A 20,315-nucleotide genomic window follows, 5' to 3' on the forward strand; every position below is an offset into this window, starting at 1 on the left:
CTTGGAAGCTAAAATATCCATATGAAGACGGAAAAAACCTCCACTATATTAGAGGTGCGTATGAAACTATTATTACGAGTGTGATGTTAGCCATCTATAAGAATCCACCAATGGCTAAATGGGGCAGGCAGTTATATAATGCACCAATATGCCAGTTTCTTTCATGGATATTAATAGTACTTTCAACTGGCAGTAAAATGAAAGTGATCCTTCACCAAAAAAATAGAAAGTGATCACAAGATAGCTTGGCCCCAAGAGTTTCTATCCTAGCTTTTTTTAAGACCTTTCATAAATCATGCTGTGAGAATATATTTATGTACCATATATTAGGAGTATGATACTCTCTTCTCTAAATTTTCCTTCTCTCTCACTTTTCTCTTTTTCTTTCTTTCTCTATAAAGAAGTTAGCAAAAACTGTTAACGTGATTTAATAGTAACCGTTAAAATAAAAAGAAATTGAAAGAGAAGAGAATTCAAAAAAGAAGGAATCCTACTCCATATAATTTAGGGTCTATCTAATCTATCAATGAAGCTCTTAAATTAAGCACATGATGTATTAGATACACTCTTGCATGCGGCTAAGTTAACAACTTCATTTGCTTTCGCATTCTAATCGTACACTCGTTGTACAATGACGTAGGGATGCCCCAACTCCATGAACGGACAATGTCTCCTCTCGTAAAAGTACATTAAGGTTTCACTAACGTGGATGAAATATATATTTAAAGGAGTAGGATTCTCTCCCCTCTTCCCTCCCCTTCCCTCCCTTCTTATTTTAACGGTCACGGTTAAGCTATATTAACATCTTATATTAATTTTTTATAAAAAAGAGAAAGACAAAATAGAGAATGTAAAAGGAAGGGATGGAAGAGAATGGAAAAATGAGGGCAGAGAATCCTAATCCATATTTAAACTCCATGTGCATGAATGAAAACTTAGAAATTGCTCACGCACGCAAGTACGGAAGTACGACAGCTAAAAACCACTTTTCTTGCAAAGATAATATTCTGAAAAGAACATGCATCTAGATTAACTTAACCTTGTTAATCATTGTTTTCATTGCCTGTCGATATCGTTTATATCAACCATCATAGCCGTCGATCGCACTAAATTTGTAAAGGAAATTGTATGCCAAAACTGCAATACAAGTGCATGTTATTATCGAATACTTTTTTTTAGGACAGTGGTCCTCCTCCTCCTCCTCCTGCTGTACTACATGAACGATCGATCGAGCTGACTAGCACAACTTTTGAGTCTTGAGTCTCTTGTGCGTGATGGAATATATCATATGAATTGAGAAGAGGAAAAGCGATCACACATGGATGATGAAGATTGACGAAGTCACTCCATGTTACCTTGTGAGCCCTACCCTATGATAGTTACCATGCATAAGTACCACAAGGTCCACAACTTGCAACATAGTTACCTTTGCATGACACAAAATTTTCGACCACTTGGTTATGTCATGTAAATCCTCTCTTTATTTCTCAATAGTAATTTCTCGTGATGAGATATACCTTATAATAGTTACCAAGCACAAGTACCATAACTTGCAACGTACTTACAACTTTTGCCTGAAACAAATTTTTAGCACACTTGCTAATCATAAGGTTTATGTGACTTCTCTTTTTATTTCTGAAATTGTCACGTAATGAGAGATATTACATGACACACTATATTTACAAGACACACATAGTACACAAATTGCAACACACTTACCTTTGGTTATTGGGGGTTGGTCTCTATTTCTCACGTTGATGCATGGTAAGAAAGAAACTCATATTACATTATGAGATAAATACAAAAAAATTAGCATAAACTCGTTTTATGTAATTTCTTTCTTATAATGTTTGTAGTCGCCTCAAATAACGAGCATTGTTATTTGTTTTTTAGAGTTAACTCACACTCATTGCAAGATAATACCACTGAACTCAGCTGTGTTTGCAATGAAGCATATTATTGTGAAGTAGTTTGGGAAGAATATTGGAAACATGAAAGTTGAAATTTTCCAAATACATATTATTGAACTTACAACTTTCAAAAAGGTCCAAAATGCTAGCCGTAAAAAGTGATTGGACACATTCGATTGGATGACAGTATATTTGGGACCAGGACCAGCAATATACTTTAAAATTGTGGTAGTTGGTGAAACTACGTCACTTTGTTCTCGTTTGGTTGTCAGTTTGGCTATGGAATTTGGCAGGATCATCTCCCGATCCCTTCCTTTTAATCTATCAAGTTTGAAAATCTGAACCATTAAAATTTAATCAAATGGTTATAAACAGAAATTCATTTGAAAAGTTATAATAACTTTAGTTGTTAGATCAAATTTCAATGATCTAGATTTTCGAACTTGGTGAATTAGGAAGAAGGGATCAATAGAGAATCACTTTCCATGAAATTTAAATTAATTCTTGTATCAAAAATTAACAGTACGAAAACCAACATTTTCAATTAAATTTTATAAATCATGTGACGATTGTTGATGATTTAATTATTACTTAATTATTTATTAACTTATTTATTTTCTATTGGTGACACATCACATGATTTATAAATTTAGTCTAAAAAGTTGATCTGTCTGACATTACTCAAAACGAAATCTACCTTAAAGTATTGTTATTATAATAAACGTTCATGGCCATTATTAATAAAAAATTATTGTGTATTGCTAAAATACATTTTCATGTTATAACTAGTTAACGTGTTATATAATTGTTAGTTGGACATATAGTATAATCGATTTATGTATTACGTGAATGTTATATACATGTTGGAAACAATAGGTTAATTATATCCTGAGAAAGAAACAAAGGGTAGAAATGTCCAATAACGATAATAACTAACATTAGCATAATTCGAAATTCGAAGCTACGAAAACTTCAAATTTAAATGACTAAACTTTCAAGGAAAAAAAAAGTGAAAAATCATAGTGAATTTTAAGCAGGGACAGAAATAGAGGAGAAGGCTTAAATGGCAACCCAAAAGGATTCCGGCCAATTGATCACCATCTTGTTGTTCCCACGCCCGCCTTCTTTACATCTGCTTGGCCTTGGAGGCCTCTTTTTCTTCTCCTTTCCAACCCCAGCATTTCCATTTTTCCCTTCCATATCCTCGTTTTCAACACAGTGTTCATTCTTTCCCTCCACCTCCTCTGTTTCAGCACTTTCAATATCCCCCTGCATCTCTTCTGTTTCAACATTTTCAACCTTCCCATCAAGTTCATCTTCTTCAACTTCACCACCAATTTCTTCATTTTTCGCCTCGATTTGAACCTCGTCGTCTTCTTCAACTTCTTCAATAATGTCACAGTTAGGCTTCAGCAATGTAAGCCTGAGTCTCCCATCACCGCGCTCCGCTTGGAAATATGCGGTGGGAGGGGAGACAACTGTGACGGCTTTCAAAACCAGCCGGCCGCCTTCCCGGTGAGGCGTCACTTGAACACCATTCGAGCCACTGATAGATGTCAAAGGAGGAGGGAAATTCGTGGTAGTTATGCTACTACGTTTCAATCTCTTTGGTGTAGCTTGAACATTGGTGTCGCTCAATATTTTTGAGCTCTCACTTGTGGAAATAGTAGTAGTAGAACATTTAGGGTTAGGGTTAACTTCCCCACTACTTCCAAGTGAGAGTAAAGGACTTTCAATCTTGTGTAACAAAAGTGAGAGCTTTTCGCCGCCATTTTCGCTACCCGTCTCGTTACCTAAGCTTTCCGTGCACATTTCCAAGCTTCCTGGACTGAGCGCTGAAGCAGAGCGCTTAGCGAGCGGATGGACATAGACTTTCTCAGCTTCGCTTTCGCTCTTGGAGGGTTGAATTGGGTTGACCAGAGACTGGAGGAAGCTCCAGCCAGCTACTTCAACTTCCTTCTTGTCCTTCTTGTCATTCAAGTTCAAGTTATCGATTTTCTCGATTTGGGATGCTTTCTCTTGAGATTGGGAGAGGAAATTCAATCCGGGTGGATTCAATTTGAGCAGAACAAGAGGCTCGAGGCATGATTTCAGGCCTGGGTGACAGACAGTGCTTGATGTTGAAGACATGTTGGTATGCGAAACAAGAATGTGAAAAAACAAACGGAGTTCGAAAAAAACTTAGGAGCAAGAGCTTGAATTTGGATGAAAAAAGGTGATAAATTTGAAGGTGTATGAGAAATTGTAGGGAAATCCGGCAAAAGACTTGGATTTAAAAAAAACCCAAATTTTGGTTTGGGTGAAATAGCAGATGGTTTGAGAAATATGGAAGAGGGAAGGCTTGAATTTATAGTAAAGGCAGGGTGGGGTTTTGGGTAAATATATTAACTTTCCAATACCGTGGATTGTGGACTGTAGTGAAGTTGAACTTTTGTGCCCACTAGAATTATACATCTGCGATTCTACTAAGATTCTCTCATCTCCTCTCTCCGTTTCTTTCTATCCCTTTATCTTACATTCTTTATTTTATCTTTCTCTTTCTATAAAAAATTAATATAAGATGCTGATGTGATTTAAACGTGACCGTTCAAATATGAAGGGAGGGAAGGGGAAGGGAAAAAAGAGGAGAGATAACCCTACCCCTTTATGATTTCCTCTCCCACACTGCCACACATGTTAGATCTATTTTTTCTAATAAAAGAAGACCAGCAACCACTTAATATTACGGTCTAATGGTATTCTTCTTTACTTATAAGTGAGACATCTTAGATTCAATTCTCGCCAAATGCGAGTTTGAACCACATTATGCTAGCTAATTGTGAGGCTAAACCCACCCCTCCCCTTTAGTTTAGATAATATCATTTATTCCAAAAAAATAAAACAAAAAAGGACCAATTGGTGGTTTTGCCACAACAGATCATTTTTTGGGGGGATCAAAAAGACTTATAGAGGTATTTTAGTCTCATTCTGGTAACCATTGTGTGATTCACGTCAAGAATTGAACCCTAAACGTGCTGTATGAAAACGAGCCTGAAATTTGTCATCAACCACTAGACCGTCCCATGGTAGTTTACATATCAAGTCTACTTCATATAACTAGAATTGGAAAAAGGGGGGAAAAATTAAAAAAATAATGATTTTGGACGGTGGTAAAGGCATTTAGGGGTTGTAGGGCAAACCAAATCTTAGGGCATGTTTGGTTGAGTGTCTAAAAAACTATTATCTAATATGATCTTCTACAATTAAAAGGTAGAAGAAATATAATTGTTTTGACTTTCATTTGTATGATTTAATAAGAGCCAGTTGTTTTTGAATGAATAAAAAAGAAGAATACTAAGGCTCTCTCCAACCGATCCGGCCAGAGGGTTATACGGCTAAAAATAACTTGAAATGACACGAAAACCGTCTCCAACCAAGGACTAGGCCAAAGGGTTCGTGGGCCCCACCAGGCCAAAAATACCAAATCATGACATTAGCTAGCCGTTGGATTTAAATTTTATTTATTTTATTTTTTTGGGACAAAATTTTAAAAATAAAAAATTCTAATTTTTTTCCTATAACTACCTAAACCATTAAACAACATTAAACAATATTAAACAACCTTAACTAACATTAAACTTAAACACCATTAAAGAACACAATCTCCACCTTGGTACTACTTGGGAAAGTTATTCAAACTTAAACAACATTAAAAAAAAAAAAAAAAAAAACATTTAACAACATAAAACTTAAACATCTACTCCATGCTTCTTTTGGCTCAAAGATGTGCAACAAGATCCTGTTGTAGGTACTTGTTTGTGTAGGCGAACGTATCATCCTATGGCTCCTTATGTACTCATTTAAAAAGATATTACCAGTTCTTGGATCCAAAGGCAAATTAGGCTCATCATATATTTTTGCACGAGCCCTCCTTAACCTATTTTGGATCATCTTGGTCGTCATCAAACTCTCCATCAATATAGCCATCTCGCTCATCCTCCATAATCATGTTGTGTAATATGATGCACGACATCATAATGGAGTTCAATTTATCTCTACTCCACCCTCTTGCCATTTCTTTAATGATCTTCCACCGTGATTGTAGAATACCAAAAGCTTTCTCAACATTTTTCCGATATGCCTCTTGGTACATTTGGGCGTCAACCACAAGGTTTGCAATTGCTTGGACAAGTGTTGCCCACTTTGGGTGGATGCCATCTGCCAAGTAATACCATATGTTGTACTAATGCCCATTGATATAGTAGTTAAGTTGAGGTGATTTACCCTCCGTCAGGTTATTAAAGATGGGTGAACACCCAAGAACTATAATGTCATTTTGGGATCCTGGGACTCCAAAGAAAGCATGCCAAATCCATGTGTCAAACGAGGCAACCGCCTTTAACACAATAGTTGGCTTTCTTGATCTTCCACTAAAGCCTCATTGCCATCCGGTAGGAGAGTTCTTTCAGCTTTGCGAATGAGCCGATCTAGATCTGCTTCATTTGGTTCACGGAGGTACTCTTTTTTGTAAAGCTGAACAAATGTGTGACAGAATTCAGCAAGATTATCAAGGCATGTAGACTCAGACATACCATATGTATCATACATCGCATCAGCTGGGGAGGCATAGGCCAACATTCGGAGTGCAATTATGAAATCTTGTTCTTGGATTTCACCGTTGTAATTTACGTATTTCGTATTCGCGGTATTTTATAGTATTTTGACGAATTAAAATTAATTTTAGATTTTAATTACTTAAGTACAAAGTTTGAATTTTTGAAAAATAATTATTTATAATTCATAGACCTTCGGGGGTCACTCTTAATGTTTTCGAATTAAGCTCACCACCACGAGCATGTAGGCGAAGGCCGTTTGTGAATTGAGACGAGGAAGGAGAAGTTACGGACTTTAGAAGTTTCTTAAATAAAATAGAAATTTAATATTTTTGGGGTTCCCATTACTTTGGGAAGGGACCAATTAGAAAAGAAAAGAAAATAAAGAAAGAAAGAAAAAAAAAGATTAGAAGCTGCCAGATGGCAGCAAAAGAGGGGGAAATGAAAGTTGCGAGAGAGAAATAAGGGGGAAGGACTAATCAGAAAGGGAAGGAATGAGGGGAAAGGAGGGAGAGGAGAAGCATGGAATTCCCTTGACTCGTTTTGCTTCTTCCCGACCAAACCTTACGGAAACAAAGGTTTCCAATGCTTTTCCCAGCCAAATTCTGGTTAATTACATTGATTAAACACCTGAGAAATACACCACAACCTTCCCTCTTCCATTTTCATCAAAAATCCAATACCAATTTGGTTCTATTTCGCGAGAATTGAAGCCGAGGGCTTCATGGGGTGCAGAGTGGTGATCCGCCGTTTCTAAAAGGTATTCCGATGACTACCACCACCAAAATGTTTCCTTTAGACCCAGGAGCAAACCCCAAACAAGTATAGGAGCGATGGAGTTGAGAATTTGACGAATCGAAGCACACAATTTCAAGGGTTTCCAGCGGATCAAGTTGGTTTTCAGGCATTTTTCGACCAAATTGGACTTCGGTCTAGGTATGAAAGATCTTTGGTAATTTTTGGAGTTAGTTGGAAAATTGGGTTTCCATTCGTTGGAAACCGCCATCTACAGCGGCGCATGGCCAGTGGGCTAACACTGCCTTTTTAAGTTAAATTCGATGTTCTAATTTCAAATTTGATAACTGTTTGATATAGTTCAATAGTTTGAACCTAGTATGGAATATTACGCCACTTGTTCCTTTTATGATTCGACGATCCGACCATTGGATCGTGACCAAACTCTAATGCATTATAGTACATAATATTTGAGGATCATAAGAGCTGACGAATTGGGAATCCAACGTACGGATCTTCCCAAATTGATTTTCGAAGTTTGTAAAACCAAACGTTGATAGCAACCTAATTCTAGCAATTGGCGAAGATCCGATCGTTGAATCTTTCCGAAATTTTAGAATATTGTTCTAGAAGATAAATGAGAAACTTGGGAAGTTACGGATCGGAAATTCATGGGCGGATGTTCCAAATTGACTTATATAGGGCTGTGGACCCCACCTTTGACAAAGACTTGACTTTTGGTCAATAGGCTACGAAATGATCTTAAATATTAAAATTTGTATTACTAAAGACTATGTAGGGCTTAGTCGGCCTATATGGGTTAGTGGGTTATCCCAGATGATATATACATCGGTTTACGTGTATGGGATGTCATATTGTGATATATATATATATATATGTTTATTTATCTTCTTAATAATGTGAATGATAAGTATGATAAATGTTATGACAATGTGTTTATTTATCTGCCATATATGATGTGTTGCACCATGCTTCATCTTCTTCATCGGACTCCTCATCTTCTCGTCTCATCTGCGGCCATTTATCTTCCAATTCAGAATTGGATGAGGACCCCCAGTTGGAATCCGAAGAGGATCCAAAGTTGGAATTCATTGCAAATTTGAATTGAAAGAGATATTGGAGAGGGCAAAACTGAAGGTGTGTGAATTATAGCCCAATATCCACCCTATTTATGGACATTAGAAGTTAAAGATAAGAAATGTCACGCAAATAAAAATCCTATCTAAAATTCCTACAACCAATTACATTTCGACACGTGGCACTCGAAATCATATCTGAAAAATTATTGAGATTACATGTCGACAAGAAATCTGGAGAGTTACTCACATATCGACACGTGGAACTCGAAAATCCTATCCGAAAAATTATTGAGATTACATATCGATAAGAAATCTGGAGAGTTACTCACATATCGACACGTGTCACTCGAAATTCGAGACGTAAAATTATTGAGATTCCATATCGATAAGAAATCTGCAAAGTTACTCATATATCGACACGTGGCACTCGAAATCCGAAACATAAAATTATTGAGATTCCATATCGACAAGAAATTTGCAAAGTTACTCACATATTTACATGTGACACTCGAAATCCGAGACGTAAAATTATTGAGATTCTATCTCGAAAAATTATTTACATTCCATCTCGAAAATTATTGAGGTTGTTTAATTTAAGTAACCATATTAATTCAATTAAAATAATAAATTATGTTTGGCCTATGGCCCTTTGGCCATCTCGGTTAGAGATGGCTTTTTGTCAAATGTCTATGTTTGGCCTAATGGCCCCTTGGTTGAAGATGGTAAGAAATATGGCATGACACTGTTCATTAAAATATTAATTTCTTGGAAGACTATAGGGTTAAAAGGAGCCATATGGCCCTCTTTCGGTTAGAGATGGCCTAAGGTGCATTCGGGGTGTAACTCCTTGTTTACCTTCTCGTGATTAACAAAATTTTCACCGTACATATGTTATGGTCAAAATTGTTTATGAAATTAGGTTAGGGTTGGCTTGGATATGAAATTAGGTTGAGATTTTTTTTATAGAGATGGTTTTCAAATGGTTATTAAAAAAAAAAAAAATTATGTTTAAACATCTTTATAGTACGGTATTTATCTTCACTTGTAAGTGAGAGGTCTTAGGTTTGAATTTTGTTGATGACGAATTCGATACCAAATTAGGTTGCCTCCATTGTGTGGTTTAACCGAACTCCCTCCTTTCCTTAGTTTAAAATATATCGTTGTACTAAACATCTTTACAGTAAAAATTTGTTGATCATGATTTGGACAAAGAAAACTTGGATAATTATAATAAAGTAGACATCTGTACCGAGTTAATAATTCTTAGAATGACTTGGGTGTCATTCTTGGCCGCTAAGACAACTCTCTTTGTTGCTTAACTATAAATTATTGTGGGGTTGAATCAATTTTTGTGATGAAAACGAGTAATTTCCTCATTTGATAGGGAACATAATGCTTTCTCAGCCATTTGCATTTACTGCCAAATGAAAACCAAACAAAGAGACCGGAAATGAAGGAGGATTCTCTTTGTTATTTTTATCATGCGATCTCTTGCATGTGTTCGGGTCATAAATTACGTTTGTAGTGTGTATTTCACTGAGGACGAGCCTTATCACAACGAAAAAGTTGTTCATTTATGATGTAAAAGTTACGAATTTGAGTCGTGAAAACATGCTAAAATGCAAGACTCATTTTCGGTTGACTAATTGCTTCAACTTCCATACAGAAAGTTTGCAGTTATCATAAAACATATAAAATGACCGACCAATTGAGATTAAGAGAACAACCTTGGTGGAAACTTAAATAAATTAATATTAATTAAATTTAACCTTTACTTTGTTTTCTTCTAAGGCAAGAGTTCAAGCACTAATCATGAAGTTTATTGTGCACTCAAAATCCCAAAATGTAGTTATCTTACTCTGTAGAGCAACAGAAAGCAACTTTCTCTCTGCATATTAGTGACAACTTTTTCCTCCATGTTAGTGACAACTTTTTCCTCCATTAATTTAAAACATGCCTGCATATGTTTCACCTAGGCAAAAAAATAGACATATATAGGGTCCTTAAATCATGCAACATGTCCTCAAGATAAATGGCATGCTAATTATTGTACTAAATTTGCAGACATAAGCTATAAATATTAGTGAGGCATTTTGATCCCACAACGAAACAACTTTATGGACATATCATCATTAGACTTCAAGATTAACTTTCCAAATGCTTAATTGCAGTCCTTTGATCTTAATTGGTATTGATAATGAATTTCATTAGTTAATTAGTCCAGTCGCTAGAGAAACTGATAATGTTAGTGAAAATAATATTCGGGTGCAAAGTACCATTTTAAGATAAAAAATATAGAGTACTTGGAGTTAATGAAACGAAAGACATGACACAAAATCGAGCACAGTAGTATTCTAAAATTCATACGGCCAACCCTTTTTAGTAGGATAAGGCTTGGTTGTTGATTGTTGTAAAACACCATTTTGGACATTTTCCCCTTTTGGTCCTGTTGTTGAGGATGTGAAGTCGTTGCTTGTATATGCCATTGGAGATGGTTTTACGGTTTACCCATATTATTTGAGGTCGGGCCAATGGTGATGCGCACTGTCTTGCTCGATTTGCTTTACATATAAGTGTAGCTTGCACTTAATGAGTTTCTGTACGTATGAATTGTTGTATTATCTGATTAATCTTGTTTTAGTTGTTCGTCGTACACCTTTTTTTTGGTTGGGTTGAAAACTCTTAACAAAATTTTAACGAGGGCTATGCTATGCACTTTGTCCTCTTTTCCAATGAAAATTGTCAATGAATATCGTACTTTTCACAAAAACAGGGCACCCTTATAATACGTTTATGTGGACTTCGGAGTTTCCTTCATGGCATGGATCGGTACGTCGAATTTTAATCAAGATTTGAGTAATATTAACCACCAATTGAAGAGGAAATGATCACCCTCCTCCTTTAGCACCAACATGACAAAAGTCAGAGCCCGAATCAGTTCTTATCAACTATAAATATACTGTAAAAAGTGATTCGGGCTATGACTTTTGTTGATGTTTTTGAATTCTTAATGGAATCTTGTTTTAATTTGTTTCTCCGTGTTGATATTATGGCTGCAAATACTAGTTTATTTGCTTAATTATGGTTTATTTTACTAATACATGATTCTGGTATTGAATTTAAAGCCTTAGGCTATAAATGCATCATCTGAAACTAAGGAACCACAGCCTGGGGGACCAAATCCTTCTCCTGAGAGAGTGGAACAGCACCCCGAAAACGCTGGCCCTCCTCCACGGGAGAAAACTAACTCAAACCTTAGGATGCAAGAAAAATCTGCCAAACCATCTCATTCGAGAAAGAGACCCAACAAGTACAATGCTGTTGTTAGGCGTTCTCTGCGCCTTCGTAACAGCATTACGCCTGTTCAAAACCAGGACATAGAGCCTGTGTACGTTAGTGATAGTGAGACGGAAGTTGAAATATGACATCATGAACTATCTATCTTCTAGTCAGGAAATATGACATTTCCTTTACATGTGCAGATTGAAGCCTTGACAAATGAAAACCGTAAGCGTACTTCAAAGTTGGAAGTTGCTCATGCCAAACTTGAAATCATAGTTTATACCAGCATTCATAGGTTTAAAAGGATAAAAAAAAAAAAACGTTACATATGTCGAGCGGTGAGTGGTTGCCATGTTTACTTTGTTTGGTTGTAGTTTGAGAAAGGGACTCATGCATTTTCTGAAGTGATGGAGAAGATGAAGGACGTGATTTTGGTCTCAACTTTATCGAAGGCTACTGAAACATTTATGAATTTCTCATCTCAAGCAGCATGTGATGCACTTTCTCCTCAGGATTCTGCTCAAGATCGCAAGTCAGCATCTAAGGACAAGAGAAAGAAGCTGTCCTGGTGGTTTAAACAGTAGCTGGATTGGCTTAGCTTGTAAAACGTGAAACCAGTAGGCAGTAGCTTTAGACATTGAAGCATAACTTTGGTTGTTGTTAATATTTAGTACTTGGTTACCCGTATGATGTATGTTTCCTTGCTTGAATGATGAATCGTAACTTTCGTGGTAGTTAATGAAGAATGTTGAATTGTAATATTCTTTGATCTGATACGTTTCCTTGCTGAGAACTGGTATCCGGAACTCGTTTATAAGATATTTTCCATTGAAATCACCTTAACATATAATTTGAGTAGGGAAAAGAGGTTCCGAAAATCAAAGTAAAGCGATAATATAATTTTCATTGAGATCATGTGCTTATGTTTCTGAAATCACAGAATAGAAGTCAATGGCATCAAAATTTACATCTGCAACAGTTTATTTCGAACCCCGAAGAAACAATCTGCAAAACCATTCGGCTACTGATCATCAAGCAAAGCAGAGAACCCTAAAAGATTACTTCTTGTTGTCTGAGAAACTTCATTATCAGCAGTAGCATCACCATTTGCCTCGTCTGCTGTTGGTCGTGGAGGAGACGAGAAGTCTGGGCACAACCCTTGTACAACTTGTTCATATGAACCAGAGAGGTCTTGGGAGGTGAGCTGGTGGTACTCCACAAGCTGGTGGAGGCATTGATTTTCCCTAACTAGGTTTGAATTTTCATTTGCTAGTCTTGATTTCTCAGCTAGCAGTGCCTCCAACTGAAGCCTCACCAGATCATCTTCCTCAGGCCTCAACCCTTTAACCAGCCCGTCTCGGAGCCTCCGATTCTCCTCCTCCAGCAAAACACAGCGCTCTTGCATAAAGGATAAATCTAACCTTATTGACTTGAGTTCCCGGCAAACGAAGCTGCTTTTGTTGCCATAGAAATCGCAAGCTGTAGAGAGATAAAACACACATAAGCACACAATTAGCAATCAACATAAAAACTCATCAAAGCCTTGACACTGAACAAAAGAGAGAAACCTACATTTTTTGCTTTCTTCAGCTTCCCGTCTCTGGGGCCTTCTTTCTCATTTTCTTTCTGGGATTCATCTCCTTGTTCCTTTGAGCAATGGCTGTCGTCGAATTTCCTCTTCAATCCAACATTGGAATCTTCTGCATTCTGCTGTTCTTCCGAATCCTTCTCTCTACTCTTCGTCTCCGAGTTGCTCAGGTGGTTATGTAATATCTCCGTCAATGTGGGTGGCTTAGCTAGACCGTTGGCTCCCTATATAAACACAGCAAACAAAGTAGTCCCATAAGCTCAAATCCCACCTGGATTCGACTAATTTCTACAGTTCAGGCAATCAAAAAACAAATTTCAAACATTACTATATAGCGTCTACAATACGAACACCTAAAAATACCATCATCGTCACCCATTGAGCGGTGTACTACACCGTCTGCTCGGTCTCATACGGTGTACTACATGGATCATTTGTAAGTGTTCGCATTTAGTGCATGTTCGTACCCAAGAAAAATCGCCTATTTAAACTCTTTCCAATTCAAATCTGACATAAAAGTTCAAATCTTAGCTACAAATAGGGTAGAAATTTACCTGAAGAGCATTATCCAAAGTATTCGAGAGCTGAGCCAAAGTGTGAGCTATGGAATCAAACCCTCTCATCAAAAGCAATGAGTCTTCCATCGTCGCTCTTGCTCGTTTCGATCCTCCGCCATTCTTTTCCCATAAAAAAAATGTAAAAACTTTCAAATTCACAACCACAGCAGAAAACCCAGTTGAACAATAACCAAAATTCTACAGTTAAACCAACAACTCACCGTTTGAATTGGCCGAGACGGATCAACATTTGGTGGGTTCTGAGCAATTGGGATTGTGGTGCTGCGATCATCTAGAAGAACGTCAATCCGGCTGCGGAGAGAGCTCCAGAAGCGCTTATCGGAGGAGGGGCTGAATACCGGAGAAGAAGAATCCATGAGTGACTGCTTGTTGAGGTGGATAGGCGATGGCGTGTCCACTGAAGCTGCCATTTTTGAGAGAGAACAGAGGAAAAAGAGTAACGGCTAGTTTTTGGGGGTTTGGAGGAGCTTGAGATAATGTGGGATATTTCATACATATATTCTAGTTTGACTGTTTGATGTATATTGTATATAGAGGAGACGAATGCCAACGTTACAAAAATAGTCAAATCGATCAATTTATTATTGATCTCAAGATTCTTGACTAACAAAGGGAGTTGGCTTTTTAGGGGAAACTTTTTAGTTTGCTCGGAACACAAGCGATACATCATATGTCATTGTATAATTTAAGGAAAGTTTCTTTTTCAAGCGTTCATCTAATTGTATAATAACATATGACGTACCATCTATGCTCCAAGCACATTAAATTATCTCTCCTTATTGAGGTGGGATGGGAGGAATTATTACGTCTTACCCTAACATTTACTTGTTGCATGTTAATATTATAAACTCAACACGTTACAATATCCCTCCCTAAAGAAAGAAAAAACACGTATTAGAATACAAGTATATTTGTCTCGATAAACTATATGTTAAATTTATTGGACAACACGTTTATAATTTCTGAATTAGGAATATTCTCTTGTACTTTTATTCCTTTTATCTTTTTCATTTTTCTCGGGTCAATAATGTTATTCTTATCATATTTTTGTACCACAATTGTATATCACCTTAGGTGGCATCTGATGTGGACAATCACATCATCTAAATTAATTAGCATTTAATTTCAAAATGTTAATAAAAAGATTGTTAATAAAATAATGATTATGGTATACGAGGAGTCTCCTTCTTCCACCTAAGATTATTTAAGTGTTTTAATTAATAAAAAATTGAAATTAAATGATGTAACTTGTCCAACTCATGTGCCATCTAAGATGGTAAAGAAACGTGGTATAAAGTTATGGTAAGAATAACATTATTTTTACCATGTTTTTATACCACATTCATATACCACCTTATGTGGTATCTAATGTGGACAACCACATCATTTAACTTAATCAGAATTTAAATTAAACTAAAAACCATTTAATAAACCAATAATTAAAAAAATTTTGGAATTAAATCGTGAGTGTGGCATACGAAGAGTCTTCTCCTTCATTCCCGATCCAATCTTGCTTCTTCTCCCGTTTCTTCTTCCACACCACTTCTTTCACACCATTTTTTTTTTCACCCTCAGTTTTTTTCACGTTAGTGTGAACTACCACAATCTCAACTAATTCCCATACAGCAAAGATTCATCAACGTCGACAATCACAATCAGATGTCAGTGCAATTTTCACCAATTCGCTGCAAATTTTCAAGCTTTATCAAATAATTAGGAAATCCAAATTTCCCAATTATGTCTCACAAAAAGTTGTTTATTTGTTGGATAATCTGTAGTAGAGGCAAAAGAAAGAGAACGGCTTTGGGGGCGGAGGTGGCAGAGAATACAACTCAGAAAGCTGTGGCCTAAGAAATCAGCGAACCGAAAGGGGCTTTTCTACCATTGCAATTACTGCACCAGGTCCATCAGCGATGAGTTGAGCTCCAATACGAGCACTCTCTCGCCAGACTCTGTCCTCCACAAACCGAAGCACTCCACAATTCTTTCCAGAAAAGAAGCTAAGGAAATCGGAAACCTGAAATGGATATATTCAAAAGAAGAACCACAGAAGAAAGTTGAAAGGAGGAGGAAAAGAAAGAAGAAGAGTGAGAGCAAGAGTTTGACAGACCTTCAGTTTGAAGAGCTAAAAGGGTTTATGGATCTTGGTTTTGTTTTCTCAGAGGAAGATAAAGATTCAAACTTGGTTTCAATCATTGTCAAGTTCAGAGCTGATGAGATGGCCAAGGCGAATGAGTTCATAAGGAAGCAATGGCAAAGAGATTGGGAAGCTGCTCGGCTTTCTCTCATTGAGGTGGAAACAAAATGTGGTGATTGATGACAAGTTCAGCACCGAGGGAGAATTTCGCATATATGTTGATTTCTGGTGTCACTTTTCAATGACCATATGTCATCCGTTTAGGTACACTAGTTTCAAGTACATATATGCAATCAACTTTGTCCTGTTTCCCAATTGCAATGTTGTCGAATAAGTATTTGTGCTTCGTAACATTGTTTATTTATGTAGTATTGATTGATCGATCGATCTTTAATTGAAGTATTTGTGCTTTGTAAAATTGTTTGCAAAATAAGAAGACAACCGCTCCCATTCCCAAGTACAGTTCCCTTCCGGAACCGGAAAAACGGAGAGTTTGACTTCTATCTGTGTAAGTTGCAAGTTGGCTTTTCAGCAACTAGCCAATTTATGAGACCATGTCAAGTTCACCATATCCATCAGCATTACTATATGGACTGTGCACCTGATAAAAAGAGAGACATCACATTTAGATGAGGACCTAGTAAGAAATTTTTAACTAGTTGCCTGCTGAGTTTTTGTTTGAAGACTACAACTTCACTGCAAAGTGTAGAAGATATGGATCAGGCCAGTTCTATTTGACTTTCTCATCTGCCAGAACTTAACGATTTTATGATTCGAATCATATCGAAATTCTCACCGAGGTAGGTAATTTCTTACAGTTCAAGTCAGAATATATATTAAGATCAAGTTGATCAACTAAGTTTTTTGGTATGGAGATTATAATATTTTACCTTTGGTAATCGCCAATTTCAATATCTTGAGCCTTAGCTAGGTCAGGCTTTCCAATACCAGCACCATCATCATTTTCATTGTTGAAAATAGGTGCCAGTGAGCAAACACACGACCCTTTTTTTGAAATACGATTCTATATGAAAAACAAATCAATGAAATTGTCCAAGAAGTTATGAGTCATGTATATAGTTCTTAGCCCTTCAAAAATTGGTAATGTCATACTTCTTCTGAAGCTCCAGCCAAGCACCAAAATATGTATATATATATGTATGATATCATATATCATAAAAATAGTAACATGAACTCAACGGCAGCAACAAAACCATTTAGTTTGTCAGTTATGTAGCGCAAGGAACATATGACATTGATGGTGACTAGAGTGCGGATAAGAACTTGATTAAACTCCATTTTCAGTACAACAAGAATTAGAACCTTAACACGTCTGCATACTGGCTGCTGTTACAAAATATTTGAAATGCATTGAAATCTATGTTTAGAAGAAATAGGATCCAAATCCACAAAAACTCAAACTGCATAAAGAAATTGCTTTCATTTTTGCTTCCATTGCTTAGTTGAGCTCTTGGTCATCGTTTCCTCTTCAAGTACTATAACCTCCATTCCAGTATGGATATTGTTGACCCTAAATAAAGAGAAAACAATAACCATAAGAACTACAAATAGAGCATTATATCATAAGAACCACAAGAACTCACTTCAACTACATAATCTTCTTCAGTAAATTCATTAGAAGAACTCCTGTTCCTAAAACATAAAACATAATTATACAAGTTTATATATTACACCACACTATCAATGTAAATACACTAACCATATGTACAAGTCTCTTAATTCTAGTGTATGCACTACAAAGGCTGATAAAACAAACCCGGACACACCACACACTTTATCCAAATTTTCCCAGAAATATCCTTGTTGCAGTAATTGCAATGGTAGAAAGCCCCTTTCGGTTCGCTGATTTCTTGGGCCACAGCTTTCTGAGCTGTGCCGCTGTTATAAAGCTTGAAAATTTTCAGCGAATTGGTGAAAATTCCATTGACATCTAATTGTGATTGTCGACGTCGATGAATCTTTACTATATGAGAATTAGTTGAGATTGTGGTAGTTCACACTAACGTGAAAAAAAACTGGGGTGAAAAAAAATGGCGTGAAAGAAGTGGCATGGAAGAAGAAACGGGATAAAAAGCAAGATTGAATGGAAAAGGAAGGAGAAGACTCCTCATATGTCACAATCACCATTTAATTCCAGCATTTTTTTTTAATTCTTGACTTATTAAATAATTTTTAATTTAATTTAAATTCATTTAAATAATGTGGCTATCCACGTCAGATGGTATATGAATGTGGTAGAAAAGCATGGTAAAAATAGCATTATTGATCAGCAACTAGACTGGTAGTCATCAATGGGCACTCTTGCTTCATCCTCCTCCTCAGTGCTTTTCTCCTCCGCACCCTCCAACCTCTCTCCACCGTCTCTCTCTCCTCTCCCCTGCCTCTCTCTCTCCTCCTCCTCTCACTTCTGCACTCTCTCCTCCTCCCTTTCAACCTCAACCTCTCACTCTTTCCTTACACAACCTGCAACTTCCAGGCGCTTCAATCATTGCTCCTTCAGCATCAGGGCCAATGCAGGGGAGAAGAAAAAGGTCCTAATAGTAAACACCAACAGCGGCGGACACGTGGTGATCGGATTCTACTTCGCAAAAGAGCTTCTGGGTTCCGGATGATGTCACCGTATTGACAGTTGGTGAAGAGAGCTCGGACAAGATGAAGAAGCCCCCATTTACCAGATTCTCTTATCTGTGCACATTTTTTTCACAGACAATACGTATATATATAACACATTTTGTATATCCTTCTAGATTTTCAGTGTGGGATTATTCTTAGAATTCGTTTGGAATTGTTTTTGTACGAAGTACTTCTGCTAAGTACTTTCATCAGAAACACGCTGAGATATCCATTGGAAGTGATTCGTTGAGTTGGGATTCGGCATTGGGTTTAAGCCTCTGAAGATATTTGGATTGGGCCTTAAATTTTATCATGTACGGTTGAACTTGAATGACATCTTCATGCACACACATAAACAACGGCACGTGGTATTTTATATCAATGAAACAAGGATATAAAAACAAAATTTATACATTACATTTATTTCATTGGCATGAAAGGTTAGGTAATGGTGTATTTGTGTCAATAATTAAGAAGATTATCTTTTTGTTTTATATGATACGGTAAGTAATGTATACACGTCAATTGTTGTATTCAATAATTCACCAATAATACAATACAAAAATACGATTTCCTAAACTTTCATGACATGACAATTTCTCGATTTATTTCTGCACCGACATTATTTGCAGTCCAAATTTCTAATGCGGTCGGATCCGATATCTGCTGGCTGTACCCACCGGACTGTAATTTCGGCCTGGAATTGAGGATTAATGAGGACTGAGGAGGGGATGCCAACAAAACAAAAACTTACAATAAACATGCAGTCTTACGTTCACTTGTCCCCTCAGCCCTACGCCAATGTCAATACCAGCTAGTTTCGCTCGTCACGTGACTTGTATAGTGTCAAATATCATATGTTGTTGCAAGAAAGATTTGAGTAATATCGAGAGTGCCTCATTCATCATGTGAATGGTAAAATGTCAAATGTCAACTGATACTGAAAGCTTATAATATTATTAATAATACAATTCAAAAATGATGTGATAAGCAATGTATACATGTCATTTGTCGTACTCAATTTATACACTACAAAAATTTGAGTAATATCGAAAGTGCCTCATTCAACCTTGCGCTCACTTGTACCCTCAGCCCTATGCCAATGTGGAATGTCAATGTCAGCTAGTTCCACTCATCACATGACTTGTAAAATGTCAGGTGTCTTATGTTGTTGGAAGAAAAATTTGAGTAATATCGAGAGTGTCGTATTCATCACGTGAACGGTAGAATGTCAGATGTCTACTTATGATGAAAGTTTAGATATCATTAAAAATATATCGATTTGTAATTGTTTCACTCAAAACGTTTGAAATGAGGAGGAACTCTTGAGTATAATTGCAAGACTAGACATTTCAAAAGTGATAAGTTATTTAAAATCCAATCAAACAGTAAAAACGAAAGGAGGAGGAAAACCAGTCACCCCACTTGGATGATGAATCTTAAACGCATTTGAACTTAATTAACAATTGGGGATTAGTCAAGATCCACACCTATATTAATCCAATTCTCCTTCCAGTCACAATTTTTTTTTTGAAATTTTTTATTTTTGAAAATGTTAGGTAGATAAATTTTTAGATCATTTTTTGTAGACCATATGATATGACAGTTGATGGTTAAAATCATTTTTAATAATTTAAAGAAAAAATCCAACTATCAAACGTAACATGATGTTATCTATAAAAAATGGTTTAAAAATAAGGAGTTTTAACGAAACACTTTCGGTATTGTTCACTTTAACAAAAAACCACATTTTTATTCT

The 20,315-nt window shown here is 36.5% G+C and overlaps 2 protein-coding genes and 1 pseudogene across 2 annotated transcripts; 1 reads left to right on the forward strand and 2 right to left on the reverse strand.

The window, feature by feature from the left end:
- Nucleotides 1–2,823: 2,823 nt before the first annotated feature.
- Nucleotides 2,824–4,239, reverse strand: LOC103957274 (protein FANTASTIC FOUR 1-like). Its single transcript, XM_009369418.3, has one exon. It carries the CDS (start codon nucleotides 4,038–4,040, stop codon nucleotides 2,970–2,972), a length of 1,071 nt encoding a protein of 356 aa, XP_009367693.2. The 5' UTR covers nucleotides 4,041–4,239; the 3' UTR covers nucleotides 2,824–2,969.
- An 8,270-nt stretch (nucleotides 4,240–12,509) lies between these two features.
- Nucleotides 12,510–14,281, reverse strand: LOC103946484 (annotated as a pseudogene).
- A 777-nt stretch (nucleotides 14,282–15,058) lies between these two features.
- LOC125478117 lies at nucleotides 15,059–16,102 on the forward strand. Its single transcript, XM_048585904.1, has 2 exons — nucleotides 15,059–15,074; nucleotides 15,564–16,102. Exons 1-2 carry the CDS (start codon nucleotides 15,059–15,061, stop codon nucleotides 16,100–16,102), a joined length of 555 nt encoding a protein of 184 aa, XP_048441861.1.
- The last annotated feature ends 4,213 nt before the right edge of the window (nucleotides 16,103–20,315 follow it).

The sequence above is a fragment of a genome, unplaced genomic scaffold (genome assembly GCF_019419815.1).
Source record: "Pyrus x bretschneideri cultivar Hongxiangsu unplaced genomic scaffold, Pyrus_bretschneideri_v1 Contig23, whole genome shotgun sequence".
NCBI classification, from domain to species: domain Eukaryota; kingdom Viridiplantae; phylum Streptophyta; class Magnoliopsida; order Rosales; family Rosaceae; genus Pyrus; species Pyrus x bretschneideri.

Excerpts from the sequence above, each read along its gene's own strand:
- LOC103957274 (XM_009369418.3), bottom strand. The coding sequence starts at position 4,040 with ATGTCTTCAACATCAAGCACTGTCTGTCACCCAGGCCTGAAATCATGC.